Source organism: Brassica rapa, chromosome A01, assembly GCF_000309985.2.
Source record: "Brassica rapa cultivar Chiifu-401-42 chromosome A01, CAAS_Brap_v3.01, whole genome shotgun sequence".
Lineage (NCBI taxonomy): Eukaryota > Viridiplantae > Streptophyta > Magnoliopsida > Brassicales > Brassicaceae > Brassica > Brassica rapa.
The window spans coordinates 12,614,231-12,631,936 of record NC_024795.2 but is presented as its reverse complement, the minus strand read 5'-3'; the positions used below and the strand labels follow the sequence as shown (position 1 = coordinate 12,631,936).

Here is a 17,706-nt window from a genome sequence, read left to right as displayed (position 1 = left end):
CGTGTTGGTATACCCAAAGAAACATATAAGTTTAAAAGTTTCAGTACACCATTTTGAAAACTCTTAACTATGCATTTCGCAATTTTTTTTTCATTGCTGCAAATTGCTGTTGTTGAATGTAAATAGCCATCACTTTCTCTTTTTTGACGTAGCATAAACTTAAAAACTGAAACTGCCAAATTAACGTACTGGACACACTCTCTCATTGACTGCTACTTGAATGCGACTTTATGACGTGCAATATAGCCAATGTTTTGGACCCTATAGTATAATAATATTCGTTGAACATATCTCTTGAGATTAATTAGCACGAATTACCACCGCTCGCATCACTAAAATTGTAACATAATTAATGTTCACTAAGTTTTATAAAATTGGGAGTTACTCGCCGACTGGTTTTAATTGACTAAGCTTTTTAGTCTCGGCCTAAAAATCAAAATAGTTTCATGAATATCATGAAGAAAACTATACCAACTAAAATGTTATAAACTTTACTAACAAACTACTATATAGTTATTGAAAAACCAAATTATTAAAAAGAAAGTCATACTCCCTTCGTTTTTTTAATATAAGTCTTTTTAGAGAAACTTTTTTGTTCCAAATTATATATCGTTTTAGAGAAACTTTTTTGTTCCAAATTATATGTCGTTTTCGGTTTTCTATGTAATATTTATTAATAAATAATAGTTTCTGACCAATGATAATATATTTTCTATTTTTCTATTGGTTAAATTGTGATTAGATAAATAATTAATGATGTTTTTGTTTCGAAAATATAAAAAAATTAATGATTTTCTTAATCTACGTGCATTGCTTTAAAAGAACTTATATTAAAAAAACTGAGGGAGTATGTTTCAAGCATGGAAGTAAATGCTCGAATTGCATGCATGCAACAGATTTGAAACTACAGGAACATGTTTAAACGAAAATACAAATTTCCTAATGATATCTCTTCCACTCTCAATAAAATTCACTTTAGTTTATGAACCAAATTGCTTTAGTATTGGTTTTGTTCTTCTCTTGGTGATCAGGACTAACATTAATGCTTTAGTTTTAAAGTTGATAAACTAATTAGTAAAGCTAAGAGATAATTATTGAAACTTAAAAAGAATGAAAAACCAAAAGAGAGGCGTGGGGGGAGTCACGTGATGAGCATTTCTCCACCCGACTCAACCACTTTCACACACTCCAGTTCTAGCTTTTACGTTGTTATGGTTCATTGGTTAGTTCCATTATCATTTAAGTTTCGTAAAAGAAAAGTTAGTCCTAACAATTTTCACATAAAGTTGTATATTCTTGTTGAGTAGGGTTTTAAAAGTTACAAAGATATAGATAAAGAGATCCCATAGATAAATTGTTTCCGCGACGTTCTTCTCGAGTCGTGTGCCAAAAGATTGTAAGGAGATCCTTTGACCCAACAATACATGTGAGTTTGCCATTATTTCCTTCGGTTATGAAGGTTGTAGACAAAGATTAAGTCTATCGGTTTAGATAGGATTAATTAGGATTTGGTTTAGTCCGGTTAAGATTGTAATATACCGGGTTTCTCTCTTCTAGATAATTGCATACGGTTTGTGTATGTGATTGGAGTTAACCGGCGATATATATAAGTTGGTTATCTCTTAGGATAGATCATCTTCTTGAGCTGATAGGAGTTTGTTAGCAGCTGGAGAAAGAGTGATCGAGAGAGAGAGATCCAAGGTTCGCTTGTAACTCACGGTGACTCAAGTTCAGAGTCGCCGGGTATAGTGATTGCTGGTTCAATCCCAGCTCCGGTGAGCTATAGCGGCCACGCCTAGTTAACGGTGTGGTGCGGTGAACACCGGGTCAACATATCGCGTGTCTTGGCTCCTTTGATTCGTAATCAGATCAAGAACGTTGGAAGATCGAGTGTTGAATCTTCACAAATTGGTATCAGAGCAGAGGTTTTCTTGAAGACTACGAAGATCAAGATCGGCGTTTAGATCTTAGCATCTCTACCTCTCAATCGGAAAGGGAATTAAGAAGAAGGCGAACCTTGTGATGTCGATTCACAAGATGAAGATGCAGATCCAGATCACGATGTTCGACGGCACCGGTGACTTCGGGATCTGGAAGAAGAGGATGCTTGCAAACTTAAGTGTCCAAGGTTTGAAAGACGTCTTGACACCTCCGTCACAAGCTTTAGTGACAAAGACAGATGATGAAGACGAAGAATCAAAGAAGAAACACGATCTTGACGAGACTGCAAGATCCGAAAGAGATGAAAAAGCGCTGAACATCATCTTTATGAGCGTAGGAGACCATGTACTCAGGAAGCTGGATAAGTGCACTACTGCACTGGAAGCCTGGGAATTGCTAGACAAGCTGTACATGTCAAAGACGCTGCCAAATAGAGTACATGCGCAGCTCAAAGTATACTCATTCCGTATGCAAGATTCAAGAACCATCGATCAAAATATGGATGACTTCCTCAAGCTGATTGCAGACCTGAGCAACCTCAACATTGAAATCCCCGAGGAAGTGCAAGCAATATTACTACTCAATGCTTTACCAAACAGGTATGATTCCCTAAAAGAAACCTTAAAGTACAGTAGGGAAGCAATTAGGGTAGATGAGGTAGCAAGTGCGGCTAAGTCTAAGGAGATGGAATATAAGGATGCCCCTAGCTCTAGAACATCAGGTGAAGGAAATTTTGCAAGGGGTAGAACAGAGAATAGGTATTCTAACTCTTTTGCAGGAAAAGGCAAAAATAGATCCAGATTCAAGTCAAAAGATGGTAAAAGAGTTTGCTGGATTTGCGGAAAGGAGGGTCATATGAAAAAGGAATGTTATAAGTGGCTGGACAAGAACAAGAATCAGAGGCAAGGTTCAGAAAGGGGGGAGTCCTCACTAGCAAAAGACGATGCAAAGGATCTGGTTGGGCTGTTAGTTGCAGAGGTCAACTCCACTGAATCAGACAGAGAAGAATGGATTCTCGACACAGGCTGTTCTTTCCACATGACCCCAAGAAAAGAATTATTCTTGGACATGAAGCCAGCATCAGGTGGAAGAGTTCGTATGGCAAACAACACCATAGCAGAAGTCAAGGGAATTGGCTCCATCAGATTTGAAAATCCAGACAAGACCACCTTTGTTCTTCATGACGTGAGATACATGCCCGAGATATCAAGAAACCTCATCTCAATGGGAAGTCTTGAGGAAAAAGGCTGTGACTTCAAAGGCTCAAATGGAGTCATGAAAGTGATCAAAGGATGCACAGTGTTCATGAAAGGAGTTAGAAGACAATCCCTCTACATCTTGCAAGCAACTGCGAGAACTACAGGTCTTACTATTGGAGAAACGAGCAATGCTAAGGAGGACAAACAGGGTCTGTCTTCAGAGATTCAGATATGGCATAGTCGTATGGGACATCTAGGTCAGAAGGGTATGGAAGTTTTGTTTAAGAAGGGATGCTTCGGTAACGTTAAGAGCAAAGAGATGAGTTCATGTGAAGACTGCATTGTAGGGAAGACTCATAAAGTGAGTTTTGGTCCTGCTCTACACATCACTAAGGAGAAGCTGGATTACGTACATTCCGATCTGTGGGGTTCTCCCAACGTACCACCAAGTTTTAGCAAAGCTCAGTATTTTCTCACATTCACAGACGATTACTCCCGTAAAGTATGGATTTACTTCCTGAGGCATAAAAGCGAGGCATTTGAATGTTTTGTGGATTGGAAGAAGATGGTGGAGACACAGAGTGAGAGAAAGATAAAGAAGCTTCGCACAGACAACGGACTCGAGTTTTGCAACATTAGGTTCAACACGTTCTGTAAAGAAGAAGGAATGGTAAGACATAGAACATGTACGTATACTCCCCAACAGAACGGAGTAGCAGAAAGACTCAACCGAACCATAATGAACAAGGTGCGAAGCATGCTCAGCGAGAGTGGTTTTGAGTTACGGTTTTGGGCTAAAGCGGCAGCTACTGCAGTATTCCTCATCAACAGATCACCGTCATCAGCAATTGACTTTGAGATTCCTGAGGAGAGATGGTCATCAGTTATGCCAAGTTTGGGAAATTTGAGAAGGTTTGGATGTTTAACTTTTGTGCATACAAGTGATGGAAAGTTGAACCCCAGAGCCAAAAGAGGTTACTTCACTGGTTATCCCGAGGGCGTTAAAGGAGTAAAGGTATGGATACCAGAAGAGGAGAAGGTTATAGTTAGTAGAGATGTCATCTTTAAGGAGGAGATATTGTATAAAGATGACAAGAAGAAGCTTGCGGTTCAGATTGAGCCTGAAGCAAAACCAAACTTTATCAGTTTGGATTCGTCTGAGACTACAGATGATAAGGTGATTGGTTCTGAAGGTGGAGCTACTGAGACAGAAACGTCTGATGAAGGTGGTGTTGAGGTTCAAAATGAAGACGATGATTTAAGTGGGTATCAGTTGGCTAAAGACAGAACAAGAAGACAGGTGGTTCCACCTAAAAGATACGCAGATTATGAATGCGATGCAGCAGATGGTGAAGATATATATGCGTGTTATGTCTGTGACATGTCAGAAGATACAAGAGTTGAACCAACTTTTTGGAGAGAAGCCATGGAGGATCCAGATAGTGATTTCTGGATCGAAGCTGCAAGTGAAGAAATGAATTCGTTAAAGAAAAACGAAACTTGGGTTCTAGTTGATAAACCAAAGGATCAGAAGACTATTGGCTGCAAATGGGTGTTTAAGAGAAAAGCAGGAATCACAGGGGTTGAGCCGCCAAGGTATAAAGGAAGACTTGTTGCTAAAGGATTTTCACAGAGAGAAGGCGTAGATTTTCAGGAGATATTTGCACCTGTTGTCAAGCACGTCTCCATAAGATATGTCCTTTCAGCAGTGGCTCATTTTGATATGGAACTTCATCAAATGGACGTCAAGACAGCCTTTCTTCATGGAATGTTAGATGAGACAATCTACATGGATCAACCCGAAGGTTTTGTTGATAAGAAGTTTCCACAGAAAGTATGTTTGCTGAAGAGATCCTTGTACGGTTTAAAACAGTCACCAAGACAGTGGAACAGAAGGTTCGATGATTTTGTCAAGATTCAAGGATATATCAGAAGTGAATATGATATGTGCGTCTACTTCAAAAAGGATGCCAGAGGTGTATACATATACATGCTTCTATATGTTGACGATATCCTCATAGCATCTACGGATAAGACAAAGATAGAGGAGTTGAAGAAGATTTTGAACTCAGAGTTTGAGATGAAGGATCTCGGGAATGCTAAGAAGATATTGGGCATGGAGATCAGCAGGAATCGAGACAACAAGGAACTTTGGGTGTCACAAGAAGATTATTTGTGGAAGGTTCTTTCAAAGTTTGATATGGATCAGTCTAAGCCAGTTTCAACTCCTATGGGTGCGCATTTTAAGCTTAAGTCCGGCACTCCACAACAACTAAAGGAGCAAGAAGATTGTATGAAGAAAGTACCTTACCAGAGTGCAGTAGGTAGCATTATGTACTCAATGGTCGGTACAAGGTTGGACTTAGCTTATCCAGTGGGTTTAATAAGTCGATTCATGACCAAGCCATTGAAGGAACACTGGCAGGCAGTGAAATGGGTTCTTAGATACATTAAAGGAACCGTTGATGTGAGGTTATGTTACAAACAGAAAGGAGACTTCGTGATAAAAGGCTACTGCGACTCAGATTACAGTGCAGATTTGGATCACCGAAGGTCAATTACAGGAATGGTTTTTTCAGCTGGTGGAAATCCAGTGAGCTGGAGATCAACTCTTCAACCGGTAGTTGCATTGTCAACAACGGAGGCAGAGTACATTGCTTTGTCAGAGGCGGTAAAAGAAGGTGTATGGCTCAAGAGATTCGCAGAGGAACTTGGTTTTCCACAGGAGTCAGTAGAGGTTTACTGTGATTCGCAGAGTGCAATTGCATTGTCTAAAAACGCAGTATTTCACGAGCGTACAAAGCATGTAGCAACGAAGTATCACTTCATCCGTGATTTGATAAGTGCTGGAGAGGTTCAAGTCTTAAAGATTGCTACCGCCTACAATCCAGCTGATATTTTCACTAAAGTGTTACCAGTATTCAAGTTTAGAGAAGCACTAAGGCTGCTTCGAGTTTCAAAGGAGTAAGCTGGACAGAAATTTATTGCTGTGTCTGGTAAAGGATGCAGTGGTCTGGTAAAAGACGAAGAGAAGCATCTTGGCTCGGTTAAGAGTTAAAGAGGTATGTTGTTCATTGAAGCTTATGATAAGCATAGATGGAATCTTGTCTAAGGTGGAGATTTGAAGGTTGTAGACAAAGATTAAGTCTATCGGTTTAGATAGGATTAATTAGGATTTGGTTTAGTCCGGTTAAGATTGTAATATACCGGGTTTCTCTCTTCTAGATAATTGCATACGGTTTGTGTATGTGATTGGAGTTAACCGGCGATATATATTAGTTGGTTATCTCTTAGGATAGATCATCTTCTTGAGCTGATAGGAGTTTGTTAGCAGCTGGAGAAAGAGTGATCGAGAGAGAGAGATCCAAGGTTCGCTTGTAACTCACGGTGACTCAAGTTCAGAGTCGCCTGGTATAGTGATTGCTGGTTCAATCCCAGCTCCGGTGAGCTATAGCGGCCACGCCTAGTTAACGGTGTGGTGCGGTGAACACCGGGTCAACATATCGCGTGTCTTGGCTCCTTTGATTCGTAATCAGATCAAGAACGTTGGAAGATCGAGTGTTGAATCTTCACAGGTTAGCTTGACGCTTCTTCTATTGAATAGAAGACATATATTGCGAGAATCTTGCATGATGTTTATTAATTAAGTCCTTTACAAATAAAAAGAAAAATGAAGTAGTAATCAACACAACACCCAAACTCACCTAATTTGTAGACTTTCGGGTAAGCCAAAGGCTTTTGGTTACGTTTTTGAACTTCACAGACGGTTCACCTTTGAACCGCACCTTGGCGTTATCCATGCCGGGGTTAATTTAATTCCATGATTCCACCTCTCTCCATTCAACACCTTTATATAGAAAAAGGCAGTAGTAAATAACTAGGACAGAAACAAAACCACATGCTCATGCCTTTCTCTTGAGGCTACTTTCTTTCAACATCGCATCTCTAGCCGTTGGATTGATCTAAAACTAGTTTATTTCCAAGGGTAAGTTATTATCGTCTTGCTATGCCATGTCGTCAGGGGATGTCCATTAATAAAGACTAGTAGCCACACTATCTTATGAGCCTAAACTTAAGTATAAAATAAAATTTGTGTGGCCTGCTGGGTTATGATTTAGACAAAAATGAAGTAGAGCCCTCTCACTAATGAGGGAAGTGGCTATGGATATCTATGATGGGCGTCTGGTTCGCAATCTTAAGAACACTTTTCACATACAAAATAACATACTACTACTATTCATATAGATATAGGTGAAAGAAACATAAGCATATATACATTGTTCGCAAATCTCATAGATTGGTTAAACTTTTTCTTTCTTTTGTCATATATTGTAATAAAGGAAATCAAATTACATTAAACATCGGAATAATTCACAAAGATGGAGAGATCAGACCAAGATTTCATCCTAGACTTGAAAAAAAACAGCAAAGATGATTGGGAGTTGGTCAGCTATGGGAGTTACATAACGATACGGAGGACGGCAAGACCAACGGCTGAGATGGAGACAAGTGTACCGATACAATACTTGATCACCTCGTACTTGGCCGCTTCCAGTTGCGCTCTCAAAGTGTGGATCTCCTGAAAGATAGAAACCATAAACACTTCTGCTGCATATGATGAATACAGTAAAGACTAGAGATGAGATACTGACACGATCAAGCTTGTTTGTGAGGTTAGAGGTTTCGGCATTTTGATTTGTTAGCTCATCTCTTATCCTCCTGCGTCATCATAGAACCATATCAGGATCATATAGCCAAAAAAGATGCTAATGAAGAGAGAAAGAAGTAGGCGGGGTGGGTTTCTCTGACCCTTTTTCAAGATTAAGGTCCAACCGTTGTCCTGCAGTGACTTTATCTATCTCATGCCTGCAATGTAATTGCTTTAGTCACTTCACACTGAGTCTATAACAAACCAATCCCTATAAAAAGAGAAAAAGACCAGACCTTATATCAGTGCGGATTCGCTCAATGTCATTGCGGAGTTTCTCATTCTCGTGTTGCAGCAGAGAGAAATGGTGGTCCTATTACATGAAACCAGCTTTGGTTTTCAACAATCTTTAGGAACTATAAAAAAAGTGTACGTATTGGCTCTATCATGGGCATTTGAAGTGTAGTCTCTAATAAATTCTGTTAAAAAAGTGAATACATAGCTTACCAGTGAACTATTAATTTCACTTTTGAACTTGGATAAGTTTGATTCCTGAGTCATTTCAGCCTTACCATAAGCAATAAGATCAAAGTTAGACCGACTTTTAAGGAGAGCTATATAAGTGGTGTCTTGAGTCTTTCAAAGTGAAACTTACTTTCTGCATCTCTCCCTTGCAAACAACCAACTGAGAAACAACTCCCAAGCTATCATTCAGAACTTCAGTTATAGCACCTGTTATTGCCTCGGCTTGCTGTGAAGGTAGTCCTTGTGCTTCTAAGCTCCTAACCTGACAAATCACATAACTATACATATACATCTCCTTTGAACTATAACTCTTTAAGACAATATCTAAAACATAGCAACCAGACGCATGTGCATTCGATGACACCGGTCTGGAATATAACCATTCTATTGTCTCATTTACCGAAAGCAGCAAAGTTAGAGAAATTGTGATGAATCAATCAAAGACAGAGAAAACAATAATCATCTTAAAGATGCAGCAATGCAGAAACCCTTTAGGCAAATTAAAAATGGCAGGACAAGAAAGTGGGTTTTTATTATTTACCAAGGCGAGTGTATCGACGAGATGTAAACGTTTGCCATTGGTTTTGACAAGTTGTGAAATGAATCTGGCGTGGGATTGTCTGAACAGAGATGATGATGAACGAATGTCGTGGTGATCGAACAGAGTCCTGTCAAATGTCGGTTTTGGACAAGTGATTGATCTGAGAGTCGACAGATTTACTCCTGAACTCGTACCAAGTCGCGCTAACCGGAGATAACTCGCGTACGCGGCGGCCATGAGATTAAAAACTCCAAAAGAAGTGATAAGCAAATTGGAACGCTAAGATTTAATTGACCACAAGATTAGATCCGTACGAATGCGTGAAGAGGGGACAAAAACAAGAAACTTCCCAATCGGGTAAAGCATGCAAAATGAAAAGAGAAGGAGATGGTCAAAAGAGGTTCTTATGGATATTCTCTGTCTTTTTCTTTCTCTTTTTAATCTCTGTTTTTTCTTCGCATTGAAATCGCTAAGACGTCTCCGCACCATCAAAAGAAACTGACGGACGAGACGACGATAGAATAGCTAGAGAAACCGTCAGTCAACCTTTTCTCTTTCTTTCTTTCTTTCTTTCCATAACTGGCACGTTTCCCTAACAGCTCAAATCATCGTTTATTTGGATTTCCACTGTACCCCCATGTGCTGATTATCTCTAAATTCTTCAACTTGGCCATGTTAATCAACTATAAATCTTTGTAAATTTGACTGGTAAGAAATTCGACCCTGTTCGTCTGGTAGTCGCCAGCATCAACGACCAGCGACCAACGGCTGCGACTTGATGTCCCTGATAATTGTTCGTTTCCATGTCGTGTGGTTGATCACACCGGTGATTGTCGCTGGGTTGTTCGTTTTCATATCGCGTATCGATTTTCGTTTCAGTGTCGCTTGCGACCAGATCTTTATGTTTAAATTATTTATTTAATTTTTTCACAAAAATATGATTATAATTATCTAATTTTTTTAAAAAATTCATTTTTAGTTACTCAATTTTATTTTTAATATGAGGCGTGAGAGATATTGTAGAGAGGTGTAAGAGAGTTTTAGGGTCAAGGGTATTGTTTTGTGATTTTGAAGATAGATCGAGGGTGTCTTTATCTTTTGAAAGCTCTTTTTTTTATCGCAGGTGTTTGGTGGCAATGCTGAATTTCTCGCGATCAATTTTTTTAAACAACAACGTTTAGACGCTGGAACAGGTCGCTGACGCTAGCGACCGCAAAACGAACATGGCCTTAATCAAATTCGGATATCTTTTAAATAATAAAATTGAAGCTTTGTAAATTTGACTGTAAAAAGGCGAACCCGCTATCCGAAACACAAGAAACCGATCAAATGCAAACCCTAATTTTGAGTGAAGACGATTTCCAGCAACGATAAATGCGATATCCGGTGATATTTGTTTCAGTGATTAGGCCGAATTTGCTTTTTTATCACCGGGGATCGCCTTTATCATAGCTGAAAATCGTCATCACTCAAAGTTAGGGTTTAAATTTGGGAATTTCGAGTTATTCAGGTTCAATGCAAGGATAATTAATATAAAACAAATAAGAGTCGTTTATGGCTGGCTTTTTTAGTCACTAATTTGCCAAGTCAACTATTAATTATGGAATAAAATCACATGTTAGGTATTAGACTTGCTGGTTTCAAATAGCTGCGGATTTAAATGTTCACTTTATCAAAGAACTGAGAACTTTTGAGTTGGTGTTCATACTTTCAAATTTCTTTAACCATCAAGGAAAATAAGTATATACATAAGAAATAAGTTTCTTAGAAATCACTCTGCCTCGACCCCTATCACGTAGGGGTCAAAGAAATCATTAATCCAATTTTAGAAAAACAAAATCTAGAAAATGGAATTCAGAATTTAGAAACAAAGAAAATCTAAATTTAAAGTCACCATTTGTGTTTTTCGAAAAACTTAAATCTACGGCAAAATCAAAAATCAAAATTTAAAAACTAAAATAAAAAAACTCAAATCCAAAAGCTAAAATCCAAAAACTAAAATCTAAAAACATGAAACCAAAGACCAAAATCTAAAAACTACAAAAAAACAATTGGGCCTGATGATAAACGATTTGGAAAAGATGATCGTCGTCAGTTAGTGTAAGTGAGAATGAGATGTGCAGCTAATATTTTATTTTTATTTATTTTTGAATGAATATGATGGAATAAGAGTAAAAATAGGGTTAATCGTCGCCAGTTCTGGATCCTGCTTCACAAGGTCATGCTATGTCTCGATATGAACCAATTCATATTCTATCGACTTTGCTTGACTCAACACCCATTGATCAAGTGTTTCGATTTACTTATTTATGAAATCCCAAAGGGAAATTGGATTGCATACACATAGCAATACCAAAAATCAAGTTTATAACCATAATAATTCTTTGGCTATGATATTCTTTATATAATATGTATAAAGACAAAAAATGTCTTTCATCCCATTGTTTCATTCTCATTTACACCGTTGATCTCATTCTTCTGAAACTATTTTATCTTTTCTAAAATTTATATTGATCTTTGTTTTCTTTCTTTTATCTCATGATCATTTACAAGTTTTATGAAATTCTTGGAAAGTGATACTTCGCATGCCGTGCAATCATCTGATCCAACAACTGTGTCTGGTCACTTTTCTTCATATATTTGTTTGGGTTTACAATTTTACTATTTTTGATATATGTGGATTGAGAAACAGAGGATGCGTAGAACTAGTGGGGAAGATGAACAGTACACGTTGCGTTGTACTATTCCATTTGATAAACATAAAATAGTACAACGCAACATGTATTGTTGCATCATCTCCTCATCTTGTCCTCCTCCTCCTCTTCCATCACCATCAGTTACTACAAAAGATCCCACATGTAACATCGCCACGTTCAATTGTTTCATCACCACCACCATCGCCACCAGTAATCTCCTTACCTCTTCCCAACATATCTTTTTCTCCTATTCCACCTTTTGTAGTAGTTTTTCTCCTCCATCATTCATGGCAACAATCTTCAATCCTTCTGCAAATTGTATTTTCTCATAAGTTTCATGATTTTGAATATTCACCTTTCACACTCATATTTAGTATTTTTAGTTTATTCTGTTTGAAAAATAGAATAGAACAATCATTTTATGATCTCTTTTTTCAAGTTTAAGAAAAATGCTCGAAAACTTTTATATATATAAGACTATAACTTTCTCTCTCTTTGTGTTTCATCTTTTTTTCTCTTCATCTTCTTTTTCATCTCTATTTTCTTTCGCTTTCGCTTTCTCTTATTCTTCCTCTTCGTTACGTACTGCGGATTTCACATGCGGGCTGCAGCGTTCATTCGTGATGTACTATTGGTGTAAATATATTGTTCATTCATATCTATTTAATAGATATAGTATAGTTTATTATAACATTCCCAAGCTATCACACTAACTTTGACCCATCAATTAATTAGGTATTATGGGCATACACATAAATAAAAAGCTTATGTGTTTGTGTCAAGTATTCCATACTATATCATAATCATATATATATATAGTCACGTAATGGATGAAATTCAACCTCTTAACTAAATTAGTTCTTTATATGACTATACTATATGGTATGTAGTACAATATGACAACTTTAGCTTTAGAGTGTCAATATTACATGCACGTGCATTAAAGAAGAGTTTGGTCATGTTTGTGCGCAAATTGTTCCATCCGCTGCTTTTAACTGTAGTATGTGTATATTCTTAATTATTTTTCCTCTTATGAATATAGAGCAAAATCACCCAATCCCAAAACCATTAGTATTTCTCATTTAGAGTAAAATAAAAAGCTTTAACCTAATTTCTAGGTAAAAACTGAAATAAATATCAAATGATATTTTTCTTATTATTTAATATATTATGTCATATATTTTATAATCACCAAATCTTCCAATTATTGATTTAATAATATTTTTAATGTTTATCACGTCAACCAACATATGTGAATATTTTACATCAGCTTAACTTGACATTCTTTTATTTATTCTTCCAAAGTGTGTGTTATACTTTTTTTACATGTGTAACACATCGACACAAACCAGCATTACTCTTTAAGACACTTTTTCAGTTTTTGACACAATAAGACACATTGTGCCTGAGAGGCACATTCACGGATTCCGAGAGGGTTTTGTGACGAAATTGCCCTTCTGTCCACTGAAAGAAGAGAACTGAAATGAGTTACTTTTTGTTAATAGTTAGGTTGACTTGTTAGGAGTTAATTAGTTTTTGTGAGAAAAAGTTATTATGGTAGTTATATAGAAAGAATGATTTTTTTAAGCCATCGGATGTGGGAAGTGAAACTAAATCCTAGGGTTGGGTTTATTTGAATTTTTTAAAATTAACTAGACCTTGACCCACCCAACCGGGCGGGTATTTATTTTATAAATTTAGTTTTTTTTGTTTATATTAAATGATGCATTTGTAATATTGAAACATAAATTCCTATTGAAAATTAATCTATGCAGTTATAATAAAAATTAAAATTAAAAATTAATAAAATATTATGATATAAATTTTCAATTTTCTAATTAAAATAATATAGAGGTGGTCATATTTTTTTCCAATTTCAAAATCTAAGCTTCCTTAAAGACAAAGAAAACAAATTTATAAATACATAAAATATATAAACATATTTGGAACTATAATTTCTATTAAAATAAATTTGTTAAAGAAAAATAATCTTGATGTTGTTATTTATTTTTAGAGCTTGATCCGTGACCGTATAAATATTTGCTTTCACTTTAATTTTTTTTGTATTAATGGTATATATATATGTAAATTAAAATGTATTACATAATTGTTAATATAACATTTTTAAACATAACAATTCTATTTATTACTTTGAATAATTATATTTTGTGATTTTAATCGTCTATTATATCACAATGTATCATATAAACAAATCCAATATTTATAACTAATTGGACTTATATTATGAAAGCATTATACTAATATATGAATAAACTATTTTATATTTTATTTATATGTTATATAAATTGATTATGATGTGTGATTTTTTTATTTATTACTTATAAATATTGAAAATATTGAATATGTTAATACGAAATATATTCGGAAATTTATTTTGGTTATGATTTGATAAAGAAAATCTATTATTTAAATTTTGAAAAGACATTAAATGCTTAAATCTATTATTTAAATTAGAAAAAGACAAGCATGCTTAAATATAGGTTCAATAAATATTTCAATGGCATTTTAATGTAAATAACTGGTAAAACTAAGGGGTATTTCTATTTTGTACTTCTCTTTTAATAATATAGATATTCTCAATTCTCTTATATTTCTTTATGTGATTTATTTTGACATATTAAAGTATATAAGTAAATAAATTAGATATAATAAATAATAAATTTTTTTCTTCAACATTTTAAGATCCATTTTAGTATATTTTAGAAATTTGAATATGAAAAAATATGTCACCACGTTTTTTTTTGTAGATTAGTTGTTTGTGGACAAATATGTTGTGGATAAAGGAAAAATGACCGGACATAATAAATATATTAACCAAACTCAGTATAGAAAAGAGTGTTTTTTAAACCATTAGATGTGGCAAGTTAAACAAGATCGTAGGGTCAGAAATATTTGAATTTTTAATATTATTGTTATCAATTCCCCTCTATCTCTTTATGTGGTTATTTTAACATGTTAAAATATATAAATAAATAAATTAGACATAATCACTTATAAAAAAAATTTCTTCTATGTTTTAAGATCCATTTTAGTATATTTTAGAAATTTGAATATGAAAAAACATATCCACAAAAAAAAATTGTAGATTAAATGTTTGTGGACATGTGTGTTGTGGACAAAAAAAAAGTAGACATGAACACGATAAATGTATACAAAAATATGGACGTGGATTAATGTTGATTTGAGAAAGGTGGTTTCACATTAACTTGATTATTAGGAAGTCTGATTAGATCATAGGGCTATTGTTGTTTGTAGATAATGAATGTGTGAATAAAAAGATGTGGAGCAAAGAGATATGGATGGAAATGGTTGATGTCTTATGACTTTAAAATATTTTACCATTTTACTTAGACAAATTATTGTGGGGAAAAAACAAAAAAAACATGTGGATTACTATTATAGATCATGAGCTTGCTCCATAAAAGTTGTGTAGCAAAGAGAGTTGGCTGGTTGATTTTTATATAAATTTATAGGTTTTTATGCTTTAATTTTTAGTATTTAATTATGGTATTTAGGCTTCACTAAGAGTTTGAATTTGTAGAAAAGAAGAGAAATAAGCACTATACAGAAATTGTGGGGTCAAATTCATAAATGTCTAAAGTACAGGGATCCAATGTGCAGAAAGCTCAAAATTGTACAACAATGGCTCTGTCGACAACGAGGAGGTCCAATCGATCCAGTTGTGAAGACCTAACCGCTTGATTCGATGCTCTTGGCCCAAGCTTCGATCTGTGGTCGTGAATCGATCATTTGAAGAATAGTAGAAGACGACAGTGCTTCTTTTCCACGCCATTGAAGCTGCAGCGTCAATGACAGAGTTCCTCGCCAACTCGCTTCTTTACTGCGCCACTGAAGCGGCAACGTCGATGACAGAGGTCCGTCCGGTGCAGAGTTTCATCAGCGTCCATCTCATGTCCATCTCCATCGCCAAGTTGATTTCTTATCGTTGCGTTTTTTGAAAAGTTGATGTCTTTATCTTGAAACCAATCAATATTCAATCATTAGAAGAAGAAAACAGAGAGGGAGAGAGCAAACAGAGGGTTCCACTGGATTGCATGGCAAAAGATTTGTATGCCTCGAGAAAATGGAGGATTAGGCTTCAAAGACTTCAAAAACTTCAATCTCGCATTACTTGCGAAGCAACTCTGGCGACTTATACACTATCCAAACTCTCTCTTAGCAAGAGTCCTCAAGGGCAGATACTTCCGACTCTCTAATCCAATTGATGGCAACAAGGCAAATAACCCTTCTTACGTCTGGAGAAGCCTAATGGCGGCTAAACCTCTACTAACAGCGGGTCTTCGAAAGACGATCGGAACGGGACAAAGTACTCTGGTCTGGGCTGACCCATGGGTCCCATCGACGCCGGCACGGCCGGCTCTACCATGCGGACCATCCTTCAACCCCGCGCTTCGCGTCAGTGATCTGATAGACCCCATATCGAAAGATTGGAACCACGATCTCCTAGGCGAGCTGATCGACCCCAAAGACATTCCTCTTATACGAAGCCTAAAGCCCACCCGCTCCGACCGCGGCGATGGCTTCTGCTGGATCCATACGAAATCTGGATCCTACTCTGTCAAAACTGGCTATACTCTAGCAATGGAAATGATGGAGCGCCCAGAAACAAAACCAGTGCTTGAGCCTAGCTTCACAACCCTCCAAGCCAAAATATGGAAGCTTAAGACTACAAATAAGATACAGCACTTTATCTGGCAAGCTCTCTCAAACTGCGTACCCGTCTGTAGCTCACTCTCTGATCGCCACTGTGGAACCGAGCGCAACTGTCCACGGTGTGGCGCTGACGAAGAAACCCGAAACCACCTGCAATTCGAATGCCCGCCCTCGATCCAAGCTTGGGCCCTCGCGGATATGCCGCGTCTTCCGGGGATATTCCCGTGTAGCTCAATATATAGCAACCTGAACCACGTCCTATGGCGAGCAAAAGAATTCGCAATACCGGATAATATCATTGCCACTGCCCCATGGATAATTTAGCTCATATGGAAAGCTCGTAACGACAAAGCTTTTAACGGCAAGGACATCACTCCGCTGGAGATCATCCAACTTGCCAAGTCTGAGGCGGAAAGCTGGAAACTCACCCAGATCATAGAGAAGCCGCACGAGGAAGAAGCTATAGTTGAAGAAACTGCCCCATGACCTGCCCCACGACCTCCCCCATCGCCCATTCCAAAATGCACGATTGACGCCTCCTGGCACAAGGAAGATATTCTTTTTGGAGGAGGAATGATCTTGACGACAGAGGATGGGGTGACGACATTTGGTTCATTCGCTAGTAACTGTGTCTTAACCCCCCTACATGCGGAGTTCCAAACTCTACTGTGGGCCATGAAATGCTCTATTCAGTTAGATCATAGTGCAGTGACCTTCGAGACAGGCTGCCTTCAGCTAGTCAATATCCTCGAAGAAGATGAAGAAGACAAATGGCCATCACTGTTGGCTGAGTTCGATGAGTTTCACTTTATACGTTCTATGTTTGCTTTTTGCTCCTTTTCTTTTATTCCCCGTTCACTTAACTTCCGAGCCGACCACCTTGCTAAAGGAGCTCGTTCTCGTGGACTACCCTTTTCCCATGTAAACACTCAGCTTCCAAGTTGGATGGCTCATGAGGCCAACCTCTTGGTAGCTTCTTAATAATAATATGGAGCTTTCGATGTAAAAAAAAAACAACTCAGCAAGATTAAAATGTAATTAATACAAAATATACAACTTTTTATAAACCGAATTACCCTAAAAAAACTGGATTATTCTATTATTTTTTATTCAGAAAAAATAAAATTATTTTAATTTTTCGATAGAACTGAATATCCTGAATAACATTTTATCCAAAATATTTAAATTTATCCGAGTTATTTGATATTTTATCCAAAATTCAAAATGTGATTTTACCAGATTATTCAAAACAATCCAAAAAAAAAAAAAAAGAATGAACTAGAACCGAGTTGAACTGTTTGGTTGAACGATTATATGCTCGAGAGAAAAAGAGAGAGAGAAAGCAGATCTGGTTTTGGTTCCGGCGTACGGCCGGCGCGTGAGCGTCCGTGCCGTCGCCGGAGCCCATTTTCTTTAGGTTAAAATCGTTTCCCGTCTTCTTTTTCACCTCCTCTTCCTATT

At 36.8% G+C, this 17,706-nt stretch overlaps 1 protein-coding gene across 1 annotated transcript; it reads right to left on the bottom strand.

Moving 5' to 3' along the window:
* Positions 1 to 7,394: 7,394 nt before the first annotated feature.
* On the bottom strand, positions 7,395 to 9,360 carry LOC103872593 (protein FMP32, mitochondrial). Its single transcript, XM_009151027.3, has 7 exons — positions 8,855 to 9,360; positions 8,444 to 8,575; positions 8,296 to 8,355; positions 8,085 to 8,161; positions 7,950 to 8,006; positions 7,793 to 7,859; positions 7,395 to 7,719 (listed from the first exon to the last, which is right to left on the bottom strand). The coding sequence occupies exons 1-7, from the start codon at positions 9,089 to 9,091 to the stop codon at positions 7,600 to 7,602; spliced, it is 750 nt and encodes a 249-aa protein (XP_009149275.2). The 5' UTR covers positions 9,092 to 9,360; the 3' UTR covers positions 7,395 to 7,599.
* Positions 9,361 to 17,706: the final 8,346 nt, after the last annotated feature.

Excerpts from the sequence above, each read along its gene's own strand:
- LOC103872593 (XM_009151027.3), bottom strand. The coding sequence starts at position 9,091 with ATGGCCGCCGCGTACGCGAGTTATCTCCGGTTAGCGCGACTTGGTACG. Across the intron at positions 8,576-8,854 it reads TCGTCGATACACTCGCCTTG|GTTAGGAGCTTAGAAGCACA; the intron begins GTAAATAATAAA and ends GTGATTTGTCAG. Across the intron at positions 8,356-8,443 it reads GCAAGGGAGAGATGCAGAAA|GCTGAAATGACTCAGGAATC; the intron begins GTAAGTTTCACT and ends GCTTATGGTAAG.